At 40.1% G+C, this 18,929-nt stretch overlaps 1 protein-coding gene across 1 annotated transcript in view; it reads right to left on the bottom strand.

Moving 5' to 3' along the window:
* Positions 1 to 18,929, bottom strand: part of LOC5578285 (sex-determining region Y protein) — a 30,637-nt gene that overhangs the window by 2,327 nt on the left and 9,381 nt on the right. Inside the window, exons 2-3 of the mRNA XM_021843179.1 lie at positions 9,560 to 9,829; positions 7,491 to 9,009 (exon numbers count right to left, since the gene is read on the bottom strand). Of these exons, the coding sequence (XP_021698871.1) occupies positions 7,491 to 9,009; positions 9,560 to 9,829 (1,789 nt within the window). The remainder of the gene's footprint in view (positions 1 to 7,490; positions 9,010 to 9,559; positions 9,830 to 18,929) is intronic.

Genomic DNA, 18,929 nt, shown 5'->3' on the forward strand with positions numbered 1-18,929 from the left:
ACTGGATGTTTTGAAAGTTCATTTAAAATTTCACACGTGATAACACTTCTGTAATCATGTCATTTTCCTGGAGATGTCTCTGAAAAAACAACAGGAAAAAAAATTTGAAGATATGGGAAATTTCTCAAAAGTCGAAGAATTCTTTAAGGAATCTTAAAGCAATTTTGGTTGAATTCAGGCAAATGTTATAAACGAGAATGTTGGAGAAAACTTCTAGAGAAAAGGATAGTTGAATCATTGGATAAACTTTTCGATGGCATAAGATTTTCTTGACAAAATTCTGAAAGTATCTTTGGAGAAATCCATGATGCAATCTTTGATGTTATTTTTCAACAGCGTTTTTTAGAAATGCCTTGATAAATCAAGAGCATCATCAGCCATCGCCAGCAGCTCTACTCTAGTTCGTATGGATTGTTCCAAAGATTTTTTTTAGGAATTTCTTGAAAGTTCTCTATGTAATCCAGTAACAAGTCAATATACTTCCAAAAATGCTGATGGCAATTTATTCACGAACATCTACATCTAGTTGGAGAAATTCTGAAGAAATGATGTCATTTCGTGTTGAATCATAGGTATGAAAATCCTTTGACTGTCCTACTCAGGCATGTCCTACCTGTCTTATCCATTTGCCACGCCATTGACAATGGTAAAAGTAATGTATGTGTTAAAGCTTTGTAAAATATGCTTCATATTTTCAATTTCCCTGAGAAAATTAGAGCCTCCTTTATGTAAAACTTGCATATTAAATTTCTCTTTCTGTCTAAAAATGTTCTCTAGACCATTGTTATCAAATTAATGTAGAAAAAACTAGAAGTCAGTGCTTAGAATGTCGGTTCATAGGCAAACAGAGAAGAATAAAAGGTATTTATTGATTGTTTTCTTAACTTAAATGTTGAGTGTTATCGAACATATTAAGTTCTGCTCAGACATGTTCTCTGCAAATCTGCAATCAAACTTGTGTAGAAAAAATGTCGAATTTGTGTCATTGAGCAACATGACATTATAGAGTTTTTATCTAGGACGTTCATACCAAGAGATATAACTGATCTAGATCAGTTATAAGTTCTTTAGATCAATTCCAAAGGAATCAAAATGTAGTGCAACTTAGTCCAAAGTACTTTGTTGAATATTGCAAACATTTAGTATGCGTATCCAGAGCACTAAAAGTATTGGCAGATGAAATCCGCGATCTTTACGAATCTGCCTTGTTAGGGATGCTCGAAATATTGTTTTGCTTCACATGCATTATTTTTCTAGTGAGCAAGGGTCATTCAAGTTTGAAAAACCTTTAATTATAACACTTGAGAAAAAAATAGACACAATTGAAATGCTGCTTCAGAGTGCTAAAAATAATTGTATTGGTTCCATTGCTCTAGGGGAAATTTGAACACCCATAGGAACTTTTTTTTACCGTACTAAACTATAAAAAGCGCTCCAATCACCGGAAGTATTCTGCAATCTATTTTTAAAGAATCTCTAAAAGTATTTCTAAGGAAATAGGATAATAATCCAATAAATATTGAAGGTAAATTACTTTAATGAATGCATGCAGTAATTTCTTGGGAAACCCCAGATATATTTTTTCGTAAATATCTCGATTAAATCCTTAAAAAAATCAAGAATACTTCCTAATGAAATTCTTCAATAATCTAAACCGTTTTTGATGTACTGCTTTCAGAATGATCACATGAAAGTCCTTCAAAGGGTTCTCTGGGAGTATGGAGTCTAGGAAACAAATTCTTGTGTTTCGTAGAAATTCCTAGCTGTATTCAAAAGAAACATCCCAAAAAATACCTTGAAATATGGCAGACGACTCGTTGGAGATATTGAAGGTACTCCGAGGAATGATTTCTGGAAATAACCCCTGGAGTGATTGTTGGAGAAATCCCTTGAAGAATGGTTAGAAAATCATCTAGAGAAATCCCAGGTTCTTCGAGATATGTGAATTAATCTCTTATAAAATGTTATTAAATTTTTAGGAGTATTTCCAGGGGCCTTCCTTAGCCGACTGGTTGGAGTCCGCGGCTACAAAACAATGTCATGCTGAAGATGTCTGAGTTCGATTCCCGGTTGGACCAGGATCTTTTCGTTATGCAAATTTCCTTGACTTCCCTGGGCATAGAGTATCATCGTACCTGCCACACGACATAAGAATGCGAAAATGGCAATATTGGCAAAAAATCTCTCAGTTGATAATTGTGGAAAGGCTCATAAGAACACTAAACTGAGAACCAGACTTTGTTCCAGTGAGGATGTTATACCAATAATAATAAGAAGAAGCGTATTTCCAGAAAAAATCTTGGTTAAATTCGTCTTAAAAAGAACTTGACTTATGGCAGATTCTTCCCACAATATATTGCGGACTTTTGATAAAACCTTCGAATGGTTTCTGGTAACATTTTTGGCAGAAAATCATGCTTTGGACGGATTTCACGCCGACTCTACAAAGAGATTGGCAGGACCCCTTCCGAATTCAATGTAACTTTATGGGTGTGAAAACTTTGTGAAACCAAGATACTTTGTTTTTTCAAAATCGATCTAGACTAACATATGGAAAGGGTCAAAGTATTTTTTTACTTTTTTTTTATAAACCCGTATAACTCGAAAACGGTAAAGCCTACAAAAAAGTGTTGTATGGAGGACTGTCGTGAATTTTCCTGAAGTTTTAGAAAAAAAAAAATTGAAAAAATAGAAAAACATTTTTTACACTAAAAAATCAATGATTCCAAATTATAAAATCGATTTTAAAAAACGACCATTTCAGATTTCGATCGTTCTTAGGCAAAAAGTTTCGCAATTAAGCTTACTAAAAGTCGTCCATACATTGCAAATTGGGCATATTTAAGGGAAAAAGTTTTTCTTACAACGAATTTTTAAAGTCCAATTTTTTTTTTCAAAGATTTTGTTTTGAACCGTCAAGTATGATCGTGTTTTCAAGTGATAAAGGAGTTTTAATCATAAAATAGATTGAATTTTTTATTGAGAATAATTAAAAAACGGTATTATACAGTGATTATGTCTTATAAATGAAAGCAATCAATGGACTTCGCCTGTCCCATTCGGGATTACCATAAAAAATATAATAAATTGAAAAACGATAGTTTTACTATAATATCAGAAGTGTTGACCCATGACACAGTAGCAGTTCAGTTATTTATTTCTAAATTGATTAATTTTGTTAAACAAAAAATAAATTTCTCAAAAGTTATTTTTATGCCAGATGGAGCTGCAGTTAATTATAAAAATAAAAAAAATTACATAATAATTTCCAGAAAATACAGGAATTGGAAGCAGAGTGGCACTGTGACGCTATTGGTGGCACTCACAAGCGCAAAAAGAGCAAGTCTTGCAAAAGACTATGGAAAAACAATCGCAACTCCGCGAGAACTATTCGACTGGGTAGTGAAACAAACTGATACATGTATCATTAAAATTAATTTCTGATATATATCTAATGAACAATATGTTAAGGTGAAGATGAATCGAAGCCATTTCTCAAATTTTCAAGAGCACAAATCTGGAGAACCAAACATCCGATTAAGCTGAAAATTTTGAACTCAAACGGGTGTTCGGTTCTCCAGATTTGTGCTCTTGAAAATTTGAGGTTTGGTTTCGATTCATCTTCACCTTAAAATGTCAGAGGAATTGGTGGAATTGTTTGATAAGGTTAAAACTGTCCCTGGTACCCAAAAATATAATTGTTTTATGCCTATTAGTGATACACAAATTGCAGCCAAACGGTGTACCAATTCAGAGGATGAATCAAAAATATTCAATATATTTAGTAAAGCCCAAAAATAATGTGAATATTTATGTGCAGATACTACGTTTTAGGATTTATAGCAATAATAAAAATAATAATGCATGATAAAAACAAACCATACCATTTTCATAAGCATAATATTGACCCTTTCCAGACACCTGTTGAGATTGGCTTTGACCAAACAAGAAATTGAATATTATTGTGATATCTTTCCAACCATGAAAAACCCATCGGATTGTTAGACGGAGTTGATTTTCTTATAAGCGGTTTGGTGCGAGATCAATTGTATTTAATTAAAAAATAAAACTCTGTATAATTCCGTTTTATTTCTTTTAACTACTCCCAATAAAACAAATATAATCTATTTTGTGATTGAAACTCATTTAACACTTGAAAATATAATCATACTAGACTATTTAAAGTAAGTGTTCCCTTAGTTGTGGGTGCTCCTATAGTTGCATGGATACCGCAACTATAGGAACACAAATTAAAAACATACCGCAACTAAAGGAACCGTGTACCAATAGTGGAGGTATTATTTTTCACTGACATGCCGTGGATTACTGCAATGAAATCATTTTTCTCATTAATTAAATGGTCGTTACTTTCCGTTACAACATTACCATTTATATTAATTGCGCTTCTTGAATTTAGGCGGTTAAATGAAGTTCGATCGTGCTAAGTACCTCCACTATTGGTACATCTACTTTGAAGCGAAAAAAAAAATCTGACTGAAAAATTCGATGTTAGAAAAACTTGTTCCCTAAAATATGCCCAATTTGCAATGTGTGGACGACTTTTAGTAAATTTAATTACGATACATTTTGCTTTAGGATTATCAGAATCTGAAATGGCCGTTTTTTAAATCGTTTGTAGTGATTTAAAGTTTTGAATCATTTTTTTTAGTGTAGAAAATGTTTTTTTATTTTTTTCAATATTTGTTTCTTAAACTTCAGGGAATTTCACGACAGTCCCTCATACAACACTTTTTTGTAGGTTTTACCGTATTCGAGTTATATGGGTTTATAAAAAAAAGTTAAAAACTTTAACCCTTTCCAAATGTTAGTCTAGTTCGATTTGAAAAAAAAAACAACATATGCAAAGTATCTTAGTTTCACATACTTTTGACATCCAGAAAGTTTCATTGAATTCTGAAGGGGTGCTGCCAATCGCGTGTCGAGGTGGCGTGAAATCCGTCGTTTGTAAACTCCAAAACTTCTTCAATAAAATTAATCAGGACGCAATTATTTTGTAAACATAAATGCTCAAGACAATTTTAGGAAATTTAGACACTAGTTCCGTCTTGAAAAATGTCCAACGACCAGAAAGTGGTGAGGCCGCTGAATTATCTCTCGGATATTGGCTGCATATCTGTTAGTAACTAGTTCAATAATTTTGTGAAATTTTTCAATACTTTCAACGTGAATTCCTTCAGGAAGTCAACTTTGATGTCAACTATGATTTAATTCTTGAAAATACTTTTAACCACAATAATAAGGAATAATTCCACTACAAAAAGCTCGTTGAAAAACAATAGTTTTTGTTTCAATCTTTCTAATCTTATCCTACAAAAAACTATTCAGATGTTAGATTCAAATTCTTTCATTAATAATCATATTTATATAAACGCCACAGTTAGAATCATTGACCATTATAGAAGACGAAGAAAAATTAACATGAATTTCTGTAGAAAGTTCTATAATTTGCTTCAGCTCTTCTATGAGACGTACCGACAAGAATTTTTGAAAAAAGTTCCAGAAATTCTACCAAGATATAAGAATTTTAAGCAGTATAGTAAGCTTTCCAAATTCAGTTTCAGCTGCAATTTTTTGTTGAATCGTTCTACCAATTCCCCGGGATTTTCTTGTAAAACTTTTATTTGAATTAGAAGTACTCGGAAAAATATCGACTGTTTCGAAGAGTAACTATTTCTGGAGTAGATTTTGAAACGAAATGAAGACTGAATGGATTTTTAGAACTTATTTATGTAAAAATATCGTGTTTTACGCTCGGAAAATATATTGAGTAATATTAAGAAATATCTTATATATGAATTATTAAATTAAGGTTTATATTAGGATAGATAAGGATTGAGAAACAGGCTCTGTCCCTTGATGACGTTATGCCAAGAAGAAGAAGCTCTTACTAGATGCTTTAAAGATTTTTTTTTTTAAGCTTCTCATCCTAATATGCTGTTTTTCATAACGTCAATCTGTCATGAAACGGCCTACTTTCCTGCACTGAAGTATACAGTGCGGGAATAGTAATTGCGCAATTGAAACCATTGCAGTAATGATTAATTATGCAACGCTTTCTCAATACGCAACTGTTTTGAATTGCGTAATAAATCATAACACAACATTTTTTTCAACAACTGTAAAATAATTGTGATTGCATTCCGATATTATTTATGATATCCTCAAAATTGCAAAAAATGTTGTACGTAACTCGTAGCAGAACTAAATTTTCACCGCACTCGTCGTAATTATCCTACCCGGCAAGCCTCGTGCTTTAAAGTAATTAATACTGCAACTTGTTCCGTAAACTACTATTTCGGGTGAGTTTTGGAAAAGTTCAAGGGAGCAACATAAAAATCGTTTTTAGGAACCACTTGAAGAATTTTCTGTGCAAAATGCAGACAGATCTGCGGAGAACTGCTCGGAGAAATCAATAAGAACATTTCCCCAATTGAATCATGTGTAATTGCTCATAAAAAGACACGGACACCGTCTTCGGCCATTTAGCTGCACAGACTGTAACTTAACACTAGACAACGGACAAGCATGCTCCAGTGGCACTGTCATGAAACTTTCCTGATGAAAAGTTTCAATGGCTGAAGCAGGAATCGAACCCACACTCCATGACACGATGCGATTAAATGCCTGACGAAACTAACCGCACGGCCACGAAGCCCACAGTTCTTGTGAAATATTGGAAGTCTATCCCCCCCGATTTCTCTTAAGGAGATTTTTTTTTTCATGAAATCCTGGATTATTTCAGCTTAAAATTTTTAATGCATTCCTTAAATAAATTCCGAGAGAAATCTCAAAAAAAAAACCTTAGGACGAACCTCAAAGGCGGCGTTGGATATTTTTGTGAATATTATTTCTCGTTCTTTTATTGGAAAAAACTGCAATAATTTGAGAAAACCCCAAACAAATTATAACAGAAACGACTGTATTATAATTTCAACTAACAATTGGAATTTTATGTAATAAGTACGTAGAGTGCTTTGCCAAAGAAATTTTTCAAAGATTGTCTTAGTCATTTTCGGAGGGATTCCTTTGAGAGATTTTCCTGAATTGTTTGAAAAATATTCTGGTAGGATCGGAAAGCCCAACGAAACTACAGAAAAATCACTTAATATTAACTACGGGATAAGTTTGAATGATTTTAAGTGGAAATCCCAAGGGGAAATAGGTTAAAACTGACAAAACAGTTCTTTGAAAGTACTGAATACAAGTGGAAATAACTAATAAAAGACTCTCGGTAGAAATTCTCATTTTAATATTTTCGGTAGTGAAAATTTAAATTTACAAATATCGCTGAATTTCAGCGATATGAGACATAATTTCACACAGATAAAATCACTACAAGTCTATGCAAACTATGAAATTTGTTAGAATTGTATCATTACAACTGGTATTTTTTTCGTACAAGAGTTAACAAAGGTATTTGTTTAAGTATTTAACGAGAATCAAACGGGGCAATGGAAATCGATACTCACCAACCCTGCCTTCCGGCCCGTGTCGTCGTTGCCCGGATGGTCGTAGTTTCACCTTTTTCCTGTTGTTGCTTCTGTTGATAGTGTAGCTGCGGCTGTTGCTGTTTAGTATCTGCCCTTGACTGCGCAACGTGCTCGATCTCTACCTTGACTTCTGTCGTTGATTTCTCCGCTGGTTTCAGCGTTTTTATCGACTGTATTGAAGCTGCGTGGGTACTGTCCTGTTCCTGTTCGCTAGTTGCTTCGACGACGGGTTTCACATGCTCCCGGTGGTGGTTTCTTCGACCAAACTTCCAGTGGTTCTGATGTGCCGAACTTTGCTGGGTCGTTTGATGGAACTGTTGGGGCTGTGGATGGGTCTGGTGTAACGTTAGCGCTGCCGAGGGTTGCTGGTGCTGTTGTTGGCTCGATTGTAGAGGGAGATATTGAGGCGCAGAGTAGGGAGCTTCTTGTGGTTTTTGGGTCTGTTCAACTATGATGGGATTAGATGAGTCATGGTACTCGGAAACGACATTGTTTTCTTTTCCGTTTTCTTTTTCGGGATACTCAAATTGCTTATGGATGTAGTAGGTTGGTTGCTGATTGGTATGGTGTTGTTTATGGGTTTTGGTTTTATAGTAAGTCTTTGGCGGTTCCTCGTGTGATGGTTGCTTGGGCACAACGAAATCAACGTGTTCTCCATTTTGGACCGTGTTAACAGAAAGCGATGGCTGATGCATTTGTTGAGGAGCAGAATGTTGTTGGACGACTGGTTGTGGTTGAGGTAAAGCTTCGATTTCCTTGGGAATAAAATAACTGACGTGTGTTTGAATTGGTGGCGTCGTTGGTTGTTGCTGGTGCTGATAGAAAGTCAAGGGTTGTTGCTGTTGGTGACTCTCTTCTGTGTTACTTGGCAGAGTCTTTGGATGATAGAAATTGGTAGAAATCGACAAAGGACTAACCATTTGTGGTTTCTTTGAATGCTCTTGCCATTTGTATGAAGGTGATGGTTTTGAAGAATAAAACTGCGGTTTGTGATACATAACCACCTCGTTATGCATTCCAGCGTGACTTGCTGGTCCAAAGCCTGGATGAACACTGCCAATCGGGACAGATTTAAATGTTTGACCGTGTTGGAAACTGTATTTGCTCGGATATTGGTCGGGCTTAATGAAAATTGGCTTCTCTGGAAGCACAGGCTGGAATTGTGACTGAGCAGGGGATCCAGGAGTTTCTAGTTTTCCTAGAGCTTGATGACCCAATTTCAGCAGCTGTTCTTCTGTATTGACAGCAGGTACAAAATTCGGTGAGGGTGGAGACGGAAGAGACTGAGCGGATACTATGTCGGCTGGTTTGAAGCTGGATAGAACTGGGATTTCTTCCTTAAGTTTGTGTGGTAGAAAATGGTACTCTGATGGTTTGTATTGCGGTGAAGGCATAAATTGGGAATGTTTGTGACCACCATTGAAAACCATTCCCTCTAGCCCAAGTATGGGTAGCATGTGCTCTAGAGAGAAAACTTCGTGATCACTGGAATGAATCTCTGGAAAAATAGAATTGAATCGAAAAATATATAAGTTTATAGAATTATATTAATATTATGTTTGATATTAAACCTATGTTTTCTATAGCATCATCAATTTCAAATAAGTAAAGTGGCTAGCAAATTTTTCATGATCGCTTATTTTATTTTGAACAGGTTACATGTTTTCAATTAATCAATTCTAACAAAAATAGGTTCAGAAAAATGCATGGACTATGTTCGTAAAATGTTGTTCCTACTGTTATTTTCGATTGGTTTTCTTAGTCTGGTAGTCGAAAAACGACATTTTTAACACTCTCGGCGTTTCGGCCGATGGGTTTTGGCTTTTTCAATGGTTGCAATGTCTGTTGTATCCCGTTACAAAAAAAAGGTTGACTGGAAGAGCCATTTAGCAATTAAAGATCCAACCAAAATTGCTATCGCCAAGTTGTTCAGAATAGTTTGCGTTCTATTGTATAATCTCAAGCTCAGTCGCATTTACTTTGCATCCATACAATTAGCATAGGCTAGATCTAAGTAATTATAGAAACAAAAATACAATACTACTCACCTGGATAGCCCCCATAGGACGCCACTCCTCCAGTCATAATCTTGACCATGTGATCCTTATATGGCTTTTTCTTCTTTTTCTCGATTGGTCGAATGATCAACAGAGGAACCTCTCCATTGGATCGTTTCGGCTTTCGTGCGCCCATCGTCATGTTGTACAAAATGGCTTTGCCTTGTCTACTTGTTTCGGTCAGGTCAACCTTGGCACTGGCTGTGACGGACTGCGTCGAGTGTTCGGCTGTACTTTTCTCGGCCCGCAGCACCGTCGGAGCTGGAAGTTAGATAGTTAGAAGAAAAAGGGATGTTTTTGAATTCGCTTATTTGCTGGAGTCTACTGAAGAATTTATTTTAATAATACATTGGTTTTGCAATGTTCTTTCATTCAATATTTGCGGTTTATTTTCTTACTCCGGCATTGAAAAAAAAATGAGACAGACCTCTATGCATGGTACGATCTAGGGAGCCGATGCCGGTTATGGACCCTTTGCGTATTATGGACCCCCTACAGAAAAACATAAAATTAACACTCAAAGCAACTTTATTCCTATGAAAATCCACCGGGGAACTTCGATTACATTGTTAGTCAGCAGTTTCAGGCAAAATATTTGGTTTGAGACGCATAAATACAGATATTTGAACAGTTTTGTAAATGAAACCACACAAGAGGGTCCATAATACGCATTTCCAGGTGGGTCCATAATAGGCTCGTCGGCAGCGAGCCGGATTACATGGGAATCAAATGGAGGGTCCATAATACGCAACGTCAAATTTGTAAACAATCCTATTATGGACCCCGGGAGGGTCCATAATAGGCATTCGGACAACAGTTTTTCAAATGCATATTTCGCTGGAAAAATCGAATGATTTTGTATGTTTCATCGACGTACTATGAAGTAAAGACATTGAATTTGTTGTTAGACTCCACAAAACGTATATGCGTCTGAGATATCATTGCGGAAAAGCGTCTAGAATGAATTTCAGCTACTAAGGGGTCCATTACTAGCATTGAAACCCTATATTCAAAGGAGAATCACGGATAATTGGTGCATAAGCGAAAATAGTTCATGAGCAAACGAAACGATGGTTCGGTCATAGATGTGAGCGTTTACATAATGCATTCGTTCATAAACTAAAAATTTAAACCTTCTACACTACGTTTGAAATTAGTAAAGCAGTAAAGCAAATAGCATGAATAGGCAAATCTTGATGTCTCAATCTGCAATGGCTCTAAGGGGTGAAAATGAATCAAAACATAAATTGCAATATCTTAGCAAAGATTTGGAATATTGATGTACAGTTTCATCGATTGATTCTTCCTAGATGACAGAAGCAGCAAAAAAAAACAGTGATTTATCTTAATCCTCCATTAGCAGTTTTACTTTTTTAAACTTAGAAGGCTTCTTAAAGGGCTTCCAGAAACCTTCAGATCCTCCAATAGCAGGCATTGCAGAATTCGCTCTCATTTGAGTATGAAGCACGATCAAAGCAAGCAAAGAAAAACATCCCATCTGTTGCGGTCCACGATCGTCATTGTATCGCAAGGTGTAACAAGTTTGATTAATGGAAGCAGCGAGCAAGAGCCCCCAAGAGAGAGCGATGATAAAATCCATTTTTCTCGCTTGTTCACCGTTGGGTATAGGTGTTTTTCTTTGCTGGCACGATAAACAATCCCGAACATCCAATAGCAATAGTGTCCCCTGTAGTATATCTAGATGAGTTATGGCAAATAGTGTTGCCTTAAACAATAGTTAATTGTACTGTGAGTTGCTATAGAATTAATTATAGCAGTTAGGTTGCTCAGCACATGCTGACTTCCGTTCGGTCTCTTTCCTGACCGACCGTCGACCAGTGCAGACGCACAGAAGAAATCGTTAGAATAATAAATTAATCAATTAGCAGTTATTAAAGTACAGTCTCGCGTGTGTTTTCATTACTTCCTCCCAACATTTCAAGTTGGCGACGAGGATAAAAAGTGATTAGTTGCGCGTTGTGTGTAGGTAGTGAAAAAAAAGTCGAAGTGAAGAACCGGTCGGTAACACGTGTTCGTGAACATAACCTCACATTCGATTAGTCGTCATGGCGAATGAGGCAGGTGAATCAAGTGGTGCAGTGAAATTCGAAGCTGGCGGCGTAGTTCCTGTCGTTCGTGCTGGCATGTTTGGCCAAATCGAGCAATATGTCGTGGGTGAAAATTTCGAGGAGTACATCAACCGGCTGGAGATGTTCTTCTTGGTGAACGACACGCAGGACAATCGAAAAGTCCCCGTGTTAGTCACAGTCGCTGGTCCCAGTCTGTACACGATCGCAACCCGATTGTGTGCTCCGGAAGATCCTCGTACAAAGTCGTACGCCGATCTAGTCAAGCTCCTAAAGGAACACCTTGGCCCCACCACTAACGTCGTCGCAGAGCGGTACAAGTTTAGGAAGTGTGAGCAGCTTTCGTCCCAAAGCATCACCGATTTCATCATAAGCTTGAAAGCGACCGCGCAAACATGTGAGTTTGCTGCATTCCTGTCGGATGCACTGCGAGACCAGTTTGTCGCTGGTATTCGTGACCAGAGTCTCCGGAAAAAGTTACTTACTGAACCGGGCCTAACCTTCGACAAAGCATGTTCGCTAGCTCGAAGTTGGGAAGCGGCTCTGAGTCAAAACAAGGAGATGTCAACCCAATCGCCGCAGAAAATTGGAACGTTTCGGAAAGAAGTCCACCAGAAGCTAAAAGTCAAGCGAAGCAACCCAGGAAAGGAGGAGAGCAAAACAAGTCGTCCGTGTCAGCAACCATCGAAACCATGCTTTCGGTGCAATCGTCTCCATGATCCAAACACGTGCCCAGCGCGGAGCTGGACGTGCTATTCGTGTGGAAAGGAAGGTCACGTGTCAACATGCTGTCGATCGAAGAATAAGCAAACCAAGAAGCCCGGAGGAAGTAATCGAGTCGCTGAGATGTCCGAGGCCGTCGAGGTTCTACGCCTGAACATGCTCGGTGGTCCAGTGGAAGCAGCAGCGTCCACGTTGTCGTCGTCGTTCGAAGCCAAATCAGCAGAGGAAAAATGTCAGTCTAACGTCAGTCTGGCAATCCTGGAGCAGGAAAGCAGTGGTCCCACTCCCAGATCGTTGAACAAGATGGATTCACCGGAATTCGTGTCGCTGGAATGCGATGGTCGTCGAATTGAATTCGAAGCGGACTGTGGCGCGTGCCGCAGCGTAATTTCCGCAGATACGTATCGCAAATTCTTCCCAAACCGTAAGATTAAAGGTACCTCATTGGAATTTGTATCCGTTTCAGGTCAGCGAATCAAACCGCAAGGTACACTAGAGGTCAGCGTTACCGCTCCGTCCGGAATCCATGGTCGTCTGGAGCTGGTAGTAATCCGGACCGACAGAGAAGTCAACCCGTTGCTTGGTCGTGACGGTCTCGATCTGGTATTCCCGGACTGGAGAAGAATATTTTCTGGTAAGTCTGTGGGTAAGTTCGAACATTCTTTCGAATCAGAACTCAAAACGCGTTTTCCGAGAATAGTTAGCGAGTCCGCGAATAACGTTATTACCGGTTTCACCGCGGAGATAGTTTTGAAGCCAGATAGTAGTCCCGTCGACCAGTGCAGACGCACAGAAGAAATCGTTAGAATAATACATTAATCAATTAGCAGTTATTAAAGTACAGTCTCGCGTGTGTTTTCATTACTTCCTCCCAACATTTCATCCCCCAGGGTTGGAGCATATTTAGAGGGGTTTTATCATGCACTACTATCCCCTCAATCTGATCAAAGTTGTAGCAGTATACGATAAACAGTCTCTCATAATGTGCAGCATGTTATGATAGTTACAGAGAGCGATACGTGAGAGATTCTCTCAATTTTCTCAGGATTCAATCCCTGCTCTTGAGTGAATGTTTTAGTCATAAAGCCATATCGTTGCCAGAAGTTGGTCTAAACAATCGCAAATATGACAATATAAACTATGAATCAATTTTTATCAAATTTCGTAAAGATTCAATACTTAAAAATTTTCTTCGACACACTTTTGATTCAGTACAGTTTATTTTCATGAGAAGAAAATGAGCTGAACAGTAAAAATATAGCTAATAGCAGGACGGGTGGAGTCATTTTTTTACAAGGGGGAAATCTGCAAACAGATCCCCTGAGAAGGTAACTCAGGGAATGCGGGGATGACGCACCAACGACGACCCGCTAAAACCAGCCTATGCACTGTACTTGAGCAATTCTTTTAGAATTGCTCAAATGGTGAACAGTGTTTCGACATTACCCTTGGCCTCAGCCCCTTATCTCCTCGGAACCACCTTACGGTATTTCTTCGGGGAGGGGCCTATGTATATAGCACAACACGTGTAGCAAAAGTAGCCTAGGCAAACTGTTTCTGATTGATTGATTGACTCTTTATTAAGGGGAAATCCAGCCCGAGGCTGGTTCATCCCCGCTACTGTTTCTCCTAGCCGACTTAAACAATGTTACAAAGGATCAGCCTCGGCATGGCTAATCTTCTGCAGCCAACTCTTGGTCGGCGCACCATAGGCGCTGCAATTCTAACATAATGTGAGTGACAGCCGTTGTTACTGCATTCCAGCACTCGGCATCCGCACACATTCTCTCTATTATATTGTCGGGGGACGTGTCCCCTCCGCATGTAGTGAGTATGCGACCTCTCACAACAATGAAACGGGGGCAATCGAACACGGCATGCTCCGCTGTTTCCTCCACACCAGCACAATTGGGGCACGCAGGAGATTCTGAGTGCCCGAACCTATGCAGGTACTGTCTATAACAACCATGTCCTAACAGAAACTGCGTCAGGTGGAAGTTCACTTCCCCATGGTTTCTACTATACCAATCTAACACATTTGGTATTAGCCGATCGGTACATCTATCCTTAGTGGAGTTATCCCATTCCTGCTGCCAGCTTCTGAGCGTTACCCCTGGTACCCCTTTGGTAGAAGCATTGAACATCTTCCTTGATGATGAGCTTGATGGGCGCCATCCCGGCTATGATGCACACGGCCTCTTTAGATACCGTCCGGTATGCACTTGCTACTCTCAAGCACATTATCCTGTACGTGCTTTCCAACCGCTTTAGGTTTCTGCTCATTCTAAGCGCTTCTGACCAAATTGGTCCTCCATACGTTAGTAGGGATAGCGCCACGCTTGCCAGTAGCTTGTGTTTGCTGACAATTACAGCAGAGCTGTTAGACATCATCCTCGAAAGCGCCGCTATAGCCGTAGATGACCTTTTACAGGCATATTCAACGTGGCTAGCGAAGCAGAGCTTGTCATCGATCATTACCCCAAGATGCCTAAGGGATCGCTTGGACTCTATGGTTCAATCACCTACCGAGATAAGCGCCCGGTGCTCGGACTTGCGGTTGTTGACCACCACCACCTCAGTCTTGTGACGTGCCAGTCCTAGTTTCCTAGACTTCATCCATTCCTCAAATATGGAAATAGAGTGCGCTGCTGTTAACTCTACTTCCTCCATAGATTCACCATAGACCACTAGGGTGATATCGTCGGCAAAGCCAACAATCTTAACACCCGTCGGAAGGGGCAGCTTCAGTACGTCATCGTACATTGCATTCCATAACAGCGGGCCCAGGATTGAGCCTTGAGGTACTCCCGCGGTTAAACGCTTTTCTGCCCCTCTTCTGTGTCATACAGTAGAATCCTACCATCAAAATAGCTTTCTAGAAGCTTACACAACTGCACCGGTATCTTGAGGCAGTGAATTGTATGTGCTATTGCTTCCCAGCTTGCGCTGTTGAACGCATTCTTCACATCCAGAGTGACAACCGCGCAGCAACAGATGCCGCTCCTTTTATGCTCGATTGCCACCTCAGCTGTCGGAACGACTGACTGGATGGCGTCCAGAGTAGATTTACCTTTTCTGAATCCAAACTGGTTGTTGGACAGACCGTCCGCACTCTCCGTATACGGTACTAGCCTGTTGAGTGTCAACTTCTCCAATAGCTTACCCGTCGTATCTAGTAGACAGATAGGTCTATACGCCGACGGGTCACCTGGTGGTTTCCCCGCCTTTGGTAGTAGCACCAATTTCTGTCGCTTCCATACATCTGGGAAGATTCCTTGATCAATGCAGCGTTGCATCGTGGTTCTGAACATGTCCGAATCCGCGTGCACTGCCGCTTTTAAGGCAACATTCGGGATACCATCGGGTCCCGGTGCCTTGTTTGACGTGAATGATTTCACGACTTCTGTCATCTCTTCGTTCGTCACTCTCGCCGCTTCTTCTCCTTCATCTGCCGTATACGGCGCTGGAGGCCATGGGCTTATGGGATGGTGCGGGAAGAGTACATCGATTATCGATCGCAGTAGCTCGGGCGACTTCTCTCGGGGCGCTATGGCACCTTTGGTCTTAGCCATTACCACTCAGTAAGTGTCACCCCACGGACTCGAATGGGCACTCTCGCATAGACTATTAAAGCATGCCCGTTCTCGACTCTGCCAACTTTGCCTCTCTGAAAGCTGCACCGCGTTCTTCTCTTTGTGCTTCTGTGCGTGCGCATTGCATTCTTCGTCTAGCCCGAAGGCAGATTGGTCGAAGATTTGCAATTGATTCGCACCACCAGTACACCGACGGCCTGTTCTCTCTAGGAGGGGCTTTTATCGGCATAACTAGCTCTTCACCGTTTAGGTCCAGTGTTCCGTTCGCGCCTCAGGGTTTCAGTGAATTCTTCGCCGTCGAAGCGCGCTGTTTTTCATACTCGGGCTTGGGTCGAGTTACATCGCGCTGCCTTCCGCCCGCCTGGTATTATACTATAGCGAATCGATTGATGATCACTATGGGTATAACCGTCGTCAACGCGCCAGTTCATGGTACCTAAAAGGTTAGGACTGTGCCCACATTTGCCAGCTCTACATTTAATGCGGCTAGGGATTCCAATAATAAATGGCCTCTTTGATTGGTGCAGCGGCTATCCCACTCCACTGCCCATGCAGTAAAGTCGCCAGCTATCACTACTGGTTGCCGATTAGCTACCACCTGATTGCCCTGCGGGCCCTTTCTAAGGTGGATGGCCTTACTGGCTACGTCGATGTAACACTGCTCTTTGAGAGCAGCCGAGTACTAGAGTTAGAAATGGCTTCTGACTTCTGACTAAAAACCAAAATTCTAAATGCATATCAAGAAAGCGTCCGACTAAAACTGTTAGGTCGAGCAGGGATGTTCCTTAGTGGAACAACCATTTTGAAAAGCTTAGGAAAACGGAGGGAGTTCAACCGTGCCAAACGCTCTACTGATTGGAGCCTATACCGAAAGGCTCTGACAGACTAAAACAAGGAAATGAGGCTAGCTAAGCGGAAATCATGGGTCCTCATGTGTGAAAGCAATTAGAAGACTCCCGTAGCTGCTTCAAGGAGGTGTACCTGAAAAGGTGAAAACCTTTGCTATGGTCTCTAGTGGTGGATGATCTTCTTAATAGCTTGGAAAAATAGGATGCGAATTTGTTGGCTACGCTGATGATGTTGTCATCATTGTACGCGGCAAATTTGAAAACGTTGTACTTGCAAGAATGCAATCAGCTCTCGATTACACGCTCTCGTGGTATCTGAAAGAGAAACTGGGGATAAATCCTTCAAAAACTACGATTGTTCCTTTCATAAAGCGCAGAAAGGTACAGCTGCAACCTCTTTTCCTTAATCAAACACAATTGGTTTACTCAAATGAAGTCAAATACCTTGGCATTACGCTTGATGCTAAACTCAATTGGAACACACATCTTCAAAACATGGTAAATAAAGGCCTCAATTCTCTGAGGTTCTGCTCAAATACCTGTGGAAAGAAGTGGGGCCTAAAACCCAATATGATCATGTGGATATATAAAACCATCGTTCGGCCTAGAATAGCCTACGCTTTCCTTGTTTGGCTGCCAAAAACAAGCGAGGTTACGGCTAGAGCCAAGCTGAGCAAAATCCAACGCGCTGCGTGCGTCGCCATAACTGGTGCATTTCGCAGCGTCCCTTCATTCGCCCTAGATGCAATGCTTAATCTGCCTCGGCTAGATCAATTCATAAAGCTGGATGCTGAGAAAAGCGCTCTGAGGCTAAAACAATCAATAAACCCCCTGCCAGGTGATTTAACCGGTCACCTAAGCATACTAAACGAATTTTCTATAAATCCAATTGTAGAAAAATGCAGGGACTGGATGGAAATGGTTGTGAATCATGACATACCATATACGGTGTTCATTACTTCTCGCCAAGAGTGGCAAGAAGGTGGACCGAGTATTCCAGGCTCAATCAAATTCTACACTGATGGATCGAGAATGAACAATCGTTCTGGATCTGGAGTGCACGGACCAAGAACTAAAATCTCTGTCCCTCTCGGGCAGTGGCCTACAGTCTTTCAGGCTGAAGTGTATGCTATCATTGAATGTGCGCAGCTCAGCGTAAAGAGGAATTACAGAAATGCCACAATCTATATTTTCTCTGACAGCCACGCAGCTCTTCATGCTCTGAAAGTTTACACTTTTAACTCAAAATTAGTGTGGGAATGTGTTCTTGCTCTGAAAACCCTAGCCATCCGCAATCGAGTTGAACGCACAAATTCTAATATTACAGCAATACATGCAGTTAGTTTGTTATTTCATGTGTTGGATGTACCTATGTTTTCCTGAAATATCAGATATTCATTGTCCGGTCTGACTTATAACCGTCTTTATTCTGAAAGAAACCGGAAGTAAGTTGAACAATTTTGGACAGCCGTGATTTATGATAATGTCTGAAACGTACAAAAGCAAAATACCGCCGCCGAGACTTGATTCGAATTCTTCCGGTGCATTTTCCTCTTCAACCCATCATAATTTATCATTAGCTGGTGCACGTAAAAAGTAAACACCAGTCGTACGATAATTGGGTCCATAATTTCTCATTTCGCACACAACTTCTTCTGAAGGAACTTAGCACTTTCCTCACTTTTCAGTACGACGACGGCAGAGCCATTTACACCTGCCAAGTTGCTCTCCAAAGCTCAGACAGAGTAATGCCATTTCCACTCCGACCCGAGAATGTGACGTGGCTGGTAGTCTTCGGACGAGCGTGACGAGAGTCCACTTTTGGCACACAGGTTTTTCCGAAAGGAGAAAGGATAAACCGACAATGAATGGGCAAACAACGGCACCCGAAACCATTCAAAAGGTGCTTAGAGGGAGAAAATCTTTCCAGCAAACAAGAAGCTTTTCGGGTGGAATGGAAAGGTAAGTCCGCCCAAGACGACGAGACACCTCAATCTACTCCAGACAAATAAATTTTCATAAAAAGAATCCTGCACCTTTTTCGGTCATGGTAGTTTGGGCTTGCTTTAGATCAAATCAATGGAGTGAGTGGCCTCCATCAATCGTGTGC

This window comes from Aedes aegypti, chromosome 2 (assembly GCF_002204515.2).
Source record: "Aedes aegypti strain LVP_AGWG chromosome 2, AaegL5.0 Primary Assembly, whole genome shotgun sequence".
NCBI lineage: Eukaryota > Metazoa > Arthropoda > Insecta > Diptera > Culicidae > Aedes > Aedes aegypti.